The following is a 13,324-nucleotide window of genomic DNA, read 5'->3' on the forward strand; positions in this document are numbered from 1 at the left end:
ATTGCAATTCACCAGCTGAGTTTTCCCAAACACAAGTCTTTCCTCAAAAGCTACATGAACCATGCAGAACCACTTGTCAGAACATGTAACTAACAAACATATCCCATCTGAAGTGCTCTTTATTGCAGCCCCAAAGTGCTCAGTGTCTTTGTTGGTAAGTGTTTGAGTTTTAGATCTTGTTGAAGGCAGCCACATCCATAGACTGGACGTAGTCCTCGAAGGCTGCAATCTGTTCCTCCAGCTGATCTGTCCCCACCTTGTCGTCCTCTACCACACACCCGATCTGCAGCTTCTTGATGCCATAGCCCACTGGTACCAGCTTGGCTGAAGGGGAAGAAAGGAACAGATGTCATGAGTTTTGGTAGAGACATTCTAGCCAAAGCACCCAATCAAAGAGCAGAGTTCATGACAGATTGAGCAAGATCTACAGAAAAGTGTTTGAGACCAAGTGTCCCTGCCCTCCGTGGAGTGCAGACAGACCAGGATAGTAGGAAACACATTTCTGTGTGCAGGGGGAACGACAAAGCAGCACTGAACCAGCAGTATTGTAACTTAACCTGCAGCAGTCAATAATAGCACTGGTAACTGTTGCACTGTCCTCAGGTTGTTTCCAGTGAATGGCTGGACTGAAAACATAGCAGTTCCATTCCAGTCTTTACAATGCTGTCATCCTTTCACCAGCCACCTCTGTAGTGCACTCTTCCTGTACTTACACTGTCCCCAAAGTAGGCCAGCCATTGAGATGCTGCGAACACACTCCTCCAGCTTGGCCATGTCCGTCTCATCATCCCACGGTTTCACGTCAAGCAGGATCGATGACTTGGCGATGAGTGTGGGCTCTGTGGTGGAGATGTGCACACAGAAAGAACGGAAAGCACAGACAAACTGACCGTGAGTGTCAACCCCTCAAAACAACCAAACAAGCAAGCAATGACCTTATATTGTCTGGCAGTACTCAGATCATAAAAAGGTGTCCATCACGAATCAGCCGAAAGATGGTGTTAGGATCATCATAGAATAGCCAGCTGTGCATGCGGGCAACGTTCAGTCCTTCACAGCGTCGCAGGACGTGCACATGTGACTTCTCTAGTCTACATTGCACAAGGTGTGTAAGGTTATCGTGCATGACGTACTCTTTGACTTCTTGGCGGCGTACGCTGCGATCCTCTCCTCCTTCAGCTTTTCTGCCTCTGCGTCCTCCTGCAGGGGTGAGAAGGTTAGTGGGGTCAGCTGATCAGCCACGACTCAACAGTAGGGGAGACACTGGGGTACTCAAACTAAAAGGTGGTACATCACTAGATCAGCCGAAAGGTGGGTTGGATGATCATCTAACCCAGTCATAGCTCCCAGGGACAGCGCTATAGATTTACAGAGGTCAGCCAACTATGCTTGAGATGGATTTCCAACAGCCAGCCATGTTAAATTCTACAAATACATTGCCCCATCTTCATTTTTTTATGTCAGCTCACTGAAGACTCCATATAAGAGTCATTGTCATAGAACATTTGAGGCCAACATGGATAGCTCTGCGTGTGACATTGCACATCATTTGAAACAGCTCACCCACTGAGGATTAATGAAGTTTAATTGAATTCAAAACAGGATGCAGTCACCTCTTCATCAGAGCCAAACAGGTCCATGTCATCATCATCATCCTTTGAGTCGGCAGCTGTCTTGTCCTCCACCCCAGCAGGACCATACTGGCCCAGGGGCTTCTTTACTCCTGGCAGACTGCAATGAGGGGAGGGAGACAAGAAAAGGGGAAGACAGAAGTAGAGGACAAAGGGCAGGGAACATTGAGTAGAGAACGGGTAAAGAGAGGGTGGGGAGGGCAAGTTAGACAGATGTCCCAATTCATGTATTCACCCATCTTATTTTCATCTATGATCCAGATTCATCAGTACTGAAGGTGGTGCATCAGGCAATCAGGCGAAAGATGGTGTGAAATCATCACGCAAATCCTAGATCAGTAGCAAATGGTAACTAGTAATTTGATAAACTGGCAATTATAGTGCACAACTCACCTGCCCTTCTGGTTCTGGAATGACTTCATGTGGTTGTACCAGCGAAGAGCATGGCACAGGACTGTTGAGGGGGCTGAGGAGATTGCATCGAACACAGCCACGTCGGCCTGGGAGGGCACCCACCTGCACAGGGAGGAAAGTTGAAAGTCATAGAATGAAGACAATTGGCTCCTAGATCTGTGCCTACAGCACATTGCAGATATAAAAGTAATGTAGCGCAGATTCCCGTGATTTCATATCATACTTGATAACCATCACACAAGTTGCAGAATACTAGTTGAGCATTCTGGACCTTCCAATTCAACCAAATACGTCACCCCAAACTTCGAGCTACCTAGCCATTTTACTTAAATACCATACAATTTCACATTGTGCACCAACCTGCACTCCAGGGTTTGCACAGTTAAAAATCAGTTGACAACTAGGTTTGATAAAAATGCACCGGAATGATAAATGTAACCTACCAGCCGAGCCATCCGTGCATTTTAATCTCGGCACCGAGAACCTAATCACCAAAATTCGACTTCCCCTCCAATCTAGCACCTTCATGTGCAGCCGTCCACGTCATTCAAACTAAGTTAGTAGTTAACGTCACGGAAGAGTATTTAACACCATTACCTAGCATCGGGTTTGAGTAAAATAAAATAAAACTATGAATTCACAATCATATCCGTAACATACTTTGCACGAAGTTTAGATCGCTAACGTTAGCGAGAAGGTCGCTAACATAAAGAACTTGTCAACTGCGACGCCATTGTCGATTGTCTGGCTAGCTTGGTCGATACATACAACAAAATGGGTAAAAATGCCTACCAACCCCTCGATGTAGCTCTTGTCGGCTAAAAAGTCGTTGAGGACCTTGAGGCCGCCAGGGGTTTTCAGATCGCCAAAGCCCATTGTTCAAGATGCTTCTGAGACGAGACAAGAGGTGCAGTGCAGGAAGAGCGAAGGAACGAAAAAGAAACACGAGGAGGATTTTATACCAGTGACGGCCCGAACCGTGTGACTCCACCTCCTTGTCCTCTCCTTCGAATGTTATTTTCTTCCATTCTAAAAATAATGTCACTTTCACCAAACTGCAGCTATAAAATTAGAGATTCTATTATTATTTTGATAGTTTCACGTTTATACAAAAGTCTCACAAAATGCAGCATACAATCAGCATTCATTGCTCTCGTAACAATACTGTTATAATATAATACAAATAAAAAATATGGCTTATTAATGTATTTCAATGTATATATCTATTAAACATCACAGTGGTTATTTAAACAGTAAATGCACACAAATCACGAACATTTAGGAAAGCATTTCAACCGGAAGTACTAACGTTTTACGGGGTGAAAGGGCACATTATAACTCGAAAACGTTAAATATCTTTATGGTTATAATAGTTTTGAACATATGCATATGTTGTATTATTATGTAAATACATGTAACTGAATTTTAAATTAAGAAGTATGGGCAAAATGAGCTATTTCTTCCTTTAATATATCGTGGTGAATCGTTCATTTTCGTTGTTGTGACGGAGATTCGCAGTAGGATTGCTAGCTAGTGCATACATAAATCGCTGTTCTGGTCAAGAAGGCCAAATAGCGACAAGGTAAGAATAAAATGCCAATACTTCATTCCTATGTGACCATGCCGATTGTATAGTTTACAATCTTTGGATTTAGTAACAGCTTACCGCTGTAAAATCAGTGCGATGTCCCGTGTCCTTGACTTGTAGTTAGCTAACATTGAACGCTTTAACTTGCTAACCTAGAAAGCATTCAACACCAACTCGAGTGGGGAGAAAACGTCAACAGCTGTACCAGGGCTAACATTAGAGATAGGGGAGACCGTTAGATGTAACTTAACTGCCGTGGACATGGATTCACTCTTATATTGAGTGTGTGTGACAACTTCTAGCAAGGTGACAATTTCTAGCAAGGGTGTCCGACGATTTTGTAACATCATGAGTTTACAGCTCGTTACGCATTTGCCATTTGCCATAGATCACCGGTAGTGGTGCACATATATGATCATAATTAATCCAACTAATGTCATTTGTTATGACATATGTAACCCGCACAGTGAATTACTCTTAGGTAAGATAGCTAGAAGTATTAGCTATAGCCACAGTAGCCAGTTAGAGATGTTTGACTTCTGCGCTCTCTCTCTTTCTAGCGTCATGTTGCGTTTGCCATCCGTTAGCCGCGCGCTAGCAGGGGCAGCCAAGGGCAGCCTGGCCCCCTCCAACAATGGTAAAGATCGTGTGTGCACCCTCAAGCTACTTGGATACATCCATGTGTTTTGAAGAGAACACTCACAATTTCTCTCTAGGGTTTCTGGTTGCTTTGAAGTGTAATCTGTATCTGTGTTTGCAGTGCGTACCTCAGCGAGAGCTGCCAGTAACATGGTAGAGGTGTTTGTTGATGGGAAACCAGTGGAGGTGCTGCCTGGAACCACCATTCTGCAGGTAACCTTTGAACTTTGACCTCACCTTGACCCCAATCACCCTGTAGTGTTAAACACTAGGCCTGGTGACAAATTGTGGCTGTGTGTTTTATCGTGACTGACTCGTTGTATCTGTGTGTGTTTTAGGTCTGTGAGAAGGTGGGGGTGCAGATTCCTCGGTTCTGCTACCACGAGCGCCTGTCCGTGGCTGGGAACTGCAGAATGTGTCTGGTGGAGATTGAGAAAGCCCCAAAGTTGGCGGCCGCGTGCGCCATGCCAGTGATGAAAGGCTGGAACATCCTGACCAACTCAGAGAAGACCCGCAAGGCCAGAGAGGGAGTGATGGAGTTCCTGCTGGCTAACCACCCTCTGGACTGCCCCATCTGTGACCAGGGAGGAGAGTGTGACCTTCAGGTAAACACACACACTCTGGATGTGTAAATGCACACACACACACACACACACACACACACACACACACACACACACACACACACACACACACACACACACACACACACACACACTGACTGTTGTGTTTTTGGGTTTGGTTTGTGTCTCAGGACCAGTCCATGCAGTTTGGTTCAGACCGCAGTCGTTTCTCTGAGGACAAGCGGGCTGTGGAGGATAAGAACATTGGACCACTCATCAAAACAATCATGACCCGCTGCATCCAGTGCACACGCTGCATCCGGTGAGTACTATACTCAGTTTGTCCTTCTCGGCCACCGTACTCCTCACTCTCTCTCACTCCCTTAGCTTGTTTAAAAAATATATATACACTACCATTCAAAAGTTTTGGGTCACTTAGAAATGTCCTTGTTTTTGAAAGAAAAGCATTTTTTTTGGTCCATTAAAATAACAATATTGATACAGTGTAGACATTGTTAATGTTGTAAATGACTGTTGAAGCTGGAAACGGCAGATAAAAAAAAAAAAGATTAAAAAAAAGGGATTATCTACATAGGCAACCAACACTCCTGTGTTCCAATGGCACTTTGTGTTAGCTAATCCAAGTTAGCTAATCCAAGCATTTTAAAAGGCTAATTGATCATTAGAAAACCCTTTTTCAATTATGTTAGCACAGCTGAAAACTTGTTCTGATTAAGGATGCAATAAAACTGGCCTTCTTTAGACTAGTTGAGTATCTGGAGCATCAGCATTTGTGGGTTCGATTACAGGCCAATTTCTCGCATGGAATAGCCTTCATTTCTCAGAACAAGAATAGACTGCCGAGTTTCAGAAGAAAGGTCTTTGTTTCTGGCCATTTTGAGCCTGTTATCAAACCCACAAATGCTGATGCTCCAGAAAAAAATCTTATTTACAATGACGACTTACCCCGGCCAAACCAGGATGGCGCTGGGCCAATTGTGCGCTGCCCTATGGGACTCCCAATCACAGCTGGGTGTGATACAGCCTGGATTTGAACCAGGGACTGTAGTGACGCCTCTTGCACTGAGACGCAGTGCCTAAGACCGCTGTGCCACTTGGAAGCCCCAGTATGTCCTTGTCAGCCACTGTATTCCTCTCTCTCTCTGCTCTGAGTGTTCTTCTCAGCCACCGTACTCCTATCTCCACTCTGTATACATTCTAATGCTAGGCCTTTGTGCCCAAATGCCAGTTTTGCCTGTGAGATTGCAGGCCATGGGGTGGTATTGACCAGTTGATTAGATTTTTTTTCTTCTCCCTATGCCAGTTTTGCCAGTGAGATTGCAGGTGTAGAGGACCTGGGTACCACAGGCAGAGGGAACAACATGCAGGTGGGGACGTACGTGGAGAAGATGTTCATGTCGGAGATGTCAGGAAACGTCATCGACATCTGTCCCGTAGGAGCCCTCACTTCCAAACCATACGCCTTCACCTCACGACCCTGGGAGACCAGGTACTGTGTGTGTGTGTGTGTGTGTGTGTGTGTGTGTGTGTGTGTGTGTGTGTGTGTGTGTGTGTGTGTGTGTGTGTGTGTGTGCGTGTGTTAATATATCAAGTGTTTGTTTGTAAAAAGGAAGATGGATCTACACTCTAGATCTAGTATATAGACATGATAGAGGTGTAGGCAGTACCATTGTTGTGTGTGTGTAACCTTGCAGGAAGACTGAGTCTATAGATGTGTTGGATGCAGTAGGCAGTAACATCATCGTGAGTACGCGTGGTGGAGAGGTGATGAGGGTTCTGCCCCGCCTGCACGAAGACATCAACGAGGAGTGGATCTCAGACAAGACCAGGTGAGACACAGAACCTGTACCTGTCTATCACCCTGCTAACAGCTGGGACTTCAATCAATATATATATATACCGTGTGTGTGTGTGTGTGTGTGTGTGTGTGTGTGTGTGTGTGTGTGTGTGTGTGTGTGTGTGTGTGTGTGTGTGTGTGTAGGTTTGCGTATGACGGTCTGAAGCGCCAGAGGCTGACCCAGCCTATGGTGAAGGACGCGTCAGGACAGCTGGTCCCCACATCCTGGGAAGACGTACTCACACGTGTGGCCGGAGCAGTAAGTCTCTGTGTAGTGTCTGTCACTGATGTGTCTGTTACTCAACAGACATGTTGGACACTGTCATGTTGGACACTGTCATGACATTGTTTTCTGCCTGTCTGTAGGAAGATCGGAAGTAGTGTCTGTATTAAAAGTTAATTCCAAAAGTATTCAGAACCCTTGACTTTTTTCCCCCACATTTTTTTACGTTACAGCCTTATTCTAAAGTTGATTAAATCGTTTTTTCCCCCCTCAATCTACACACAATACCCCATAATGACAAAGCAAAAACAGGTTTTTAGAAATGTTTGCAAATGTATTAAACATATCACATTTACATAGGTATTCAGACCCTTTACTCAGTACTTTGTTGAAACATCTTTGGCAGCGATTACAGCCTTGAGTCTTCTTGGGTATGACGCTACAAGCTTGGCACACTTGTATTTGGGGAGTTTCTCCCATTCTTCACTGCAGATCCTCTCAAGCTTTGTCAGGTTGGATGGGGAGCGTCGCTGCCCAGCTATTTTCAGGTCTCTACAGAGATGTTCGATCGGGTTGAAGTCCAGGCTTTGGCTGGGCCACTCAAGGACATTGAGACTTGTCCCAAAGCCACTCCTGCGTTATCTTGGCTGTGTGCTTAGGGTCGTTGTCCTGTTGGAAGGTGAACCTTCGCCCCAGTCTGAGGTCCTGAGCGCTCTGGAGCAGGTTTTCATCAAAGATCTCTCTGTACTTTGCTCCGTTCATCTCCATCCAGGCCAAAGAGTTCAATCTTGGTTTAATCAGACCAGAGAATCAGACCTGAGTCCTTTAGGTGCCTTTTAGCAAACTCCAAGCGGGCGGTCATGTGTCTTTTACTGAGAAGTGGCTTCCGTCTGGGTACTCTACCATAAAGGCCTGATTGGTGGAGTGCTGCAGCGATGGTTGTACTTCTGGAAGTTTCTCCCGCTCACAGAGGAACTCTGGAGCTCTGTCAGAGTGACCATCGGGTTCTTGGCCACCTCCCTGACTAAGGCCCTTCTCTCCCGATTGCTTAATTTGGGAGGGCAGCCAGATCTAGGAGGAGTCTTGGTGGTTCTAAACTTCTTCCATTTAATAATGACGAAAGCCACTGTTCTTGGGGACCTTCAATGCTGCAGATTTTTTTTGGTAACCTTCCCCAGATCTGTGCCTCGACACAATCCTGTCTCGGAGCTCTTTGGACAATTCCTTCAACCTCATGGCTTGATTTTTCTCTGACATGCACTGTCAACTGTGGGACCTTATATAGACAGATGTGTGCCTTTCCAAATCATGTCCAATCAATTGAATTTACCACAGGTGGACTCCAATCAAGTTGTAGAAACATCTTAAGGATGATCAATATAAACAGGATGCACCTGAACTTTGAGTCTCATAGCAAAGGGTCTGAATACTTATGTAAATAAGGTGTTTCTGTTTTAGTTTTTGAAAATAAATTTGATAACATTTCTATAAACCTGTTTTCGCTTTGTCATTATGGGGTATTGTGTGTAGCTTGAGGAAATACATTAATTTAATCCGTTTTAGAATGAGGCTGTAACGTAACAAAATGAAGGGGTCTGAATACTTTCCGAATGCACTGTATGTATGTTTAGGTATCGTGTGTGTATAGTTGCAGGGAGCCCAGGGCAGTGACGTGGCAGCCATAGCTGGAGGCATGGTGGATGCAGAGGCTCTGGTGTGTCTGAAGGACCTGCTCAACAGACTGAACAGTGACAACCTCTGTACTGAGGAGGTCTTCCCTGATGCTGGGGCTGGGTGAGTCAGGGTGGGGGTCTTCCCTGATGCTGATGCTGGGGCTGGGTGAGTCAGGGTGGGGGTCTTCCCTGATGCTGGGTGAGTCAGGGTGGGGGTCTTCCCTGATGCTGGGTGAGTCAGGGTGGGGGTCTTCCCTGATGCTGGGTGAGTCAGGGTGGGGGTCTTCCCTGATGCTGGGTGAGTCAGGGTGGGGGTCTTCCCTGCCACTGGGGCTGGTTAAATCAGGGAGGGGGGAGGTAGGAAAGGGTGGGGGAGTGGGCTGAGTCAGTGGGGAGGGGAATAATAAGGGTGTGGGAGTAAGGGGTGAGTAGTGGGGGAGAGAAGGGGAAGGAGTTAGTGGGAGTGAGTGTTGTTTTATGGTTAGATTATGGTTGGTTATGGTACATTAATAATAGTTTGTATTATGGTAAGTAATAGGTTGTATTATGGTTAGTAATGGTATGTTAGTGAAAGGTTGGCTCATGGTTAGTAAAAGGTTGTATTGTGGTTTGTGTAGCTCTGACCTGCGTTCCAACTACCTGCTGAACTCTCGGATCAGTGGCATTGAAGAAGCTGACCTGCTGCTACTTATAGGAACCAACCCTCGCTACGAGGCCCCACTCTTCAATGCACGCGTCCGCAAGAGGTACACAAACACACACATCTAAACTCACTCAAACACACACACACACCTAAACATGGGCTACACACACACACACCAATCCTTGCTGTGAGGTCCCGCTTTCTTCAACAGATGTATCCAAAAGTGCAACCTACACAAACACACACATGAATTGATGTCTGTAGCACACACACACACACCAACTTGCAGTAGGAAGCCTCCCTCATCATCTCCCCCTCCCCTCTCAGCTGGTTGCATAATGAGTTGAAGGTGTCTGTGGTGGGGAGCAGTGTGGATCTGAGTTACACTTACGACCACCTGGGAGAGTCCACTCAGGTGCTGCAGGACATCGCTAACGGAACACACCCCTTCTGCCAGGTAACCACGGCCACCACAGACCGGGAAGGGATTGGCGGGGGGGGCAGTCGGCGGGAGCGGGGGCTGTATTGTTGTTGATAGAAATGTTGCAACCAACATTGTTACAGATAGGAATGACATGAATAGACCTGACATGATTGGTCATTCTGCATGACAGAGAAGTCTGTTCTAGAATCTAGTCAATGTATTTCCACCTGCCTTCCATAATGGTGTGTACTACTGGATGTGATCCAGCTCTGTTTGTGGTTAAGCACTGCCCTAACCTTTCCCCGGCCCCTCTCTCTCCCCTCCAGGTGCTGGGGCAGGCCAAGCGGCCAGTAGTGGTGGTGGGCAGTGCCTCTCTTCAGAGGGAGGATGGAGGAGCCATCTTGAGCTCTGTGCAAACCATCGCCCAGAATGCCCGGGCCAGCAGCGGAGTGGAGGAGGGATGGAAGGTCCTCAACGTGCTGCACAGGTTAGCATGCTAAAGCTGTCTCTGGGCTAACTTCTAGTAGCATTTAGCATCCAGCTATACTAGCATTTAGTATATAGCTAATATTAGCATTTAGCATCTAGCTTTTACTAGCATTTAGCATACAACTAACAACTTAGTCTATCCCTACTAGCATCCAATCATCTGTGTGTGTCTACTAGTGTCCAATCATCTTTGTGTCTATCTGCAGGGTAGCCAGTCAGGTGGCAGCCCTGGACTTGGGCTACAAGGCGGGGGTGGAGTCTATCCGTAAATCCCCGCCCAAGGTTCTGTTCCTGCTAGGAGCTGACAGAGAATGCATCACCAAACAGGACCTGCCTAAAGACTGCATGATCATCTACCAGGGTACACACCTATCTATCTATACACACACACACACACACACACACACACACACACACACACACACACACACACACACACACACACACACACACACACACACACACACACACAGGACAGCATGTTCATTTATCAGGGTAGAACACCCAGTGCACTTCCCATGACACACACAATTGTCATGCTATATAAAGCATATGTATGGTACATGTGTGTATCGTTGCCAGGTCACCATGGAGACGTGGGTGCCACCATGGCTGACGTCATCCTGCCCGGCGCGGCCTACACGGAGAAGAACGGAACATATGTCAACACAGAGGGGAGGAGTCAACAGACACGCGTGGCCGTCACCGCGCCCGGCATGGCCAGGGAGGACTGGAAGATCATCAGAGCCATCTCCGAGGTACACACACACACACACACATACCATATACATTTCTTTTAGACGCTGTGTGTGTGTGTGGTTGTATATATAACTGTGTGTATTGCAGCTGGCGGGGCTGACTCTGCCCTATGACTCTGTGGATGAGGTGAGGGGTCGGCTGGCCGAGGTTTCTCCTAACTTGGTCCGCTACGACGACGTTGAGGAAGCCAACTACTTTAAACAGGCCAACCAACTCTCACAGGTAACCCTTAACCTTTTACCTCAAACTCTCACAGGTAACCCTTAACCTTTTACCCCTAACCTCAAACTCTCACAGGTAACCCTTAACCTTTTACCCCTAACCTCAAACTCTCACAGGTAACCCTTAACCTTTTACCCCTAACCTCAAACTCTCACAGGTAACCCTTAACCTTTTACCCCTAACCTCAAACTCTCACAGGTAACCCTTAACCTTTTACCCCTAACCTCAAACTCTCACAGGTAACCCTTAACCTTTTACCCCTAACCTCAAACTCTCACAGGTCAGAAAATAACCTTGAACATTTCACCTCTTAACTGAATTTTCTTTACGATCAACTGTTATGAAATCATAAATGGAGACTGTGGTCTTTGACACTGAAATTGAGAGCATACTCAACCGTCCTTTATTTCTCTCTGTCTCTCTCAGGCTGTGAATCAGACTCTTCTAGCAAATCCTCTCATCTCTCCTCAGCTGACAGCTAAAGACTTCTATATGACAGGTATGTATAATGTATCATAGCACAGCTGTGAATGTGTTTGTCAGACTGATGAGAGGGTGGAATGCACATGGATAACTGGTGGGATCCTTTCGTCACTTGTGTGAGGAAGTGTGTGTCTGTGTCTGTGTCTGTGTGTGTAACATTCTCTCTCTCTCTCCCATAGATCCCATTAGCAGAGCGTCTCAGACCATGGCCAAGTGTGTGAAGGCCGTCACAGAGGGAGCTGACGCCGTCGATGAACCATCCATCTGCTGAACTCAGACAGCCAAAACGCACACACAGTGATGGCGCTCTTATTTATGTTGTTTTTTGCTGATTGCTGTAAAGATGTTTGAGGGAAGAGGCTTTGTTCAAAAAAGCTGAAAATGAAACTGTACTCTGACTATGAATAAAATCTTATCCTGTAGCACTCTGTCCTTGTTATTGCCCTCATGAGGTCATCTCCAACACCACTGTTTGTCCTTTGTTCCACTCACATTATAACAGTTTTCTGTCTTTGTACTTTGTGGAGTTGAAGTGTTGTAGCCAACACAGAGTGACGTCAGCAGAGATGTTCTGTTCTAAACCTGTCAGACATCAATTTCATTCAGACTCCTGCCTTGAACTTCCTTAAGATGCATTTCAGGGTGTGGAGAGCTAATGTTTTCCTGTAGTGCCAGATGTGTGGGGAACGGTATCGTAGGTGCCTGCTGCTATGTCCTCTCCCCAGGGGTGATAATAGACGGGGCTGGCGACCGGCGAGAGGAGTCTGTTCATGTGGCGCAGATTGCGATTTGGGTGCTGGGGCTCGCTGTGCTGTTCAGTGTGTTCTGCCTGGGCTATGACCTCATCACAAGGACCGAGAGCGTGGTCACCTTGCAGACCTCCAAAGATGCCATGGTGGAGGTGTACTACAGCGCTGCTGGACCCAACAGAGTGGAGAGAGAAGGAGACAGAGATAAGCCGTGGAGGAGAGAGGAGACAGAGATAAGCTGTGGAGGAAAGAGGATACAGAGAGATAAGTTGTGGAGGAGAGTAAGGTGTGGATGAAAGAGAAGGAGACAGAGATAAGCTGTGGAGGAGAGAGGAGACAGAGATAAGCCGTGGAGGAGAGAGAAGGAGATGGAGACAGAGATAGATAAGCTGTGGAGGAGCGAGTGGGAGACAAAGAGAAAGAGATCATTTGTGTTGGACTGCGTGGGAGACAAAGAGAAGCTGTGGAGGAGATAGGAGACAGAGAGATAATTTGTGTAGGACTGCGTGGGAGACAAAGAGAAGCTGTGGAGGAGATAGTAGGAGACAGAGAAGCTGTGGAGGAAAGCATGGAGTGTCTGGATGGGGACTGACTGAGATGCAGAGGTGTGCTAGAACAGCACTGGACCCAAAAGAGTGGGAGAGAGAGTGGAGCATCTTTGGTCATGGACTGACTGAGCCCAAACTGCCTACACCACCAATGTAGATTAAAACTATATTCTGGGATGTATGGACTGTTGCATTTGCACTATAGACTATTTCTGGACAGTACTATATCCATTACACTGTATTGTACTGTTGGTTGTGTTTATTATTAGTGCATGTTAATCCTGCCAGCAACAACAACCCCTCTGGGATGAATAAAGTTAACTGAACTGAATCACAGCACCTTCGTTCATTTCCTACCTTATGTGTGTGTCCAGGAGTTGTTCCCTATGTGTGTGTCCAGGAGTTGTTCCCTATTTGT

At 46.5% G+C, this 13,324-nt stretch overlaps 2 protein-coding genes across 2 annotated transcripts; one reads left to right on the top strand and one right to left on the bottom strand.

Annotated features, from left to right (window-relative positions):
- Nucleotides 1-101: 101 nt before the first annotated feature.
- On the bottom strand, nt 102-2,987 carry LOC129859021 (elongation factor 1-beta-like). The gene is made up of 6 exons (XM_055928327.1): nt 2,842-2,987; nt 2,025-2,147; nt 1,614-1,731; nt 1,134-1,200; nt 714-839; nt 102-324 (listed from the first exon to the last, which is right to left on the bottom strand). Exons 1-6 carry the CDS (start codon nt 2,919-2,921, stop codon nt 170-172), a joined length of 669 nt encoding a protein of 222 aa, XP_055784302.1. The 5' UTR covers nt 2,922-2,987; the 3' UTR covers nt 102-169.
- Nucleotides 2,988-3,407: 420 nt separating this feature from the next.
- Nucleotides 3,408-12,031, top strand: LOC129859016 (NADH-ubiquinone oxidoreductase 75 kDa subunit, mitochondrial-like). The gene is made up of 17 exons (XM_055928317.1): nt 3,408-3,627; nt 4,194-4,270; nt 4,394-4,485; nt 4,611-4,877; nt 5,027-5,157; nt 6,160-6,345; nt 6,551-6,685; nt 6,838-6,952; nt 8,565-8,710; nt 9,207-9,335; nt 9,560-9,689; nt 9,983-10,143; nt 10,352-10,506; nt 10,728-10,903; nt 10,992-11,126; nt 11,553-11,625; nt 11,789-12,031. Exons 2-17 carry the CDS (start codon nt 4,198-4,200, stop codon nt 11,878-11,880), a joined length of 2,196 nt encoding a protein of 731 aa, XP_055784292.1. The 5' UTR covers nt 3,408-3,627; nt 4,194-4,197; the 3' UTR covers nt 11,881-12,031.
- Nucleotides 12,032-13,324: the final 1,293 nt, after the last annotated feature.

The sequence above is a fragment of the Salvelinus fontinalis genome, chromosome 7 (assembly GCF_029448725.1).
Source record: "Salvelinus fontinalis isolate EN_2023a chromosome 7, ASM2944872v1, whole genome shotgun sequence".
NCBI lineage: Eukaryota > Metazoa > Chordata > Actinopteri > Salmoniformes > Salmonidae > Salvelinus > Salvelinus fontinalis.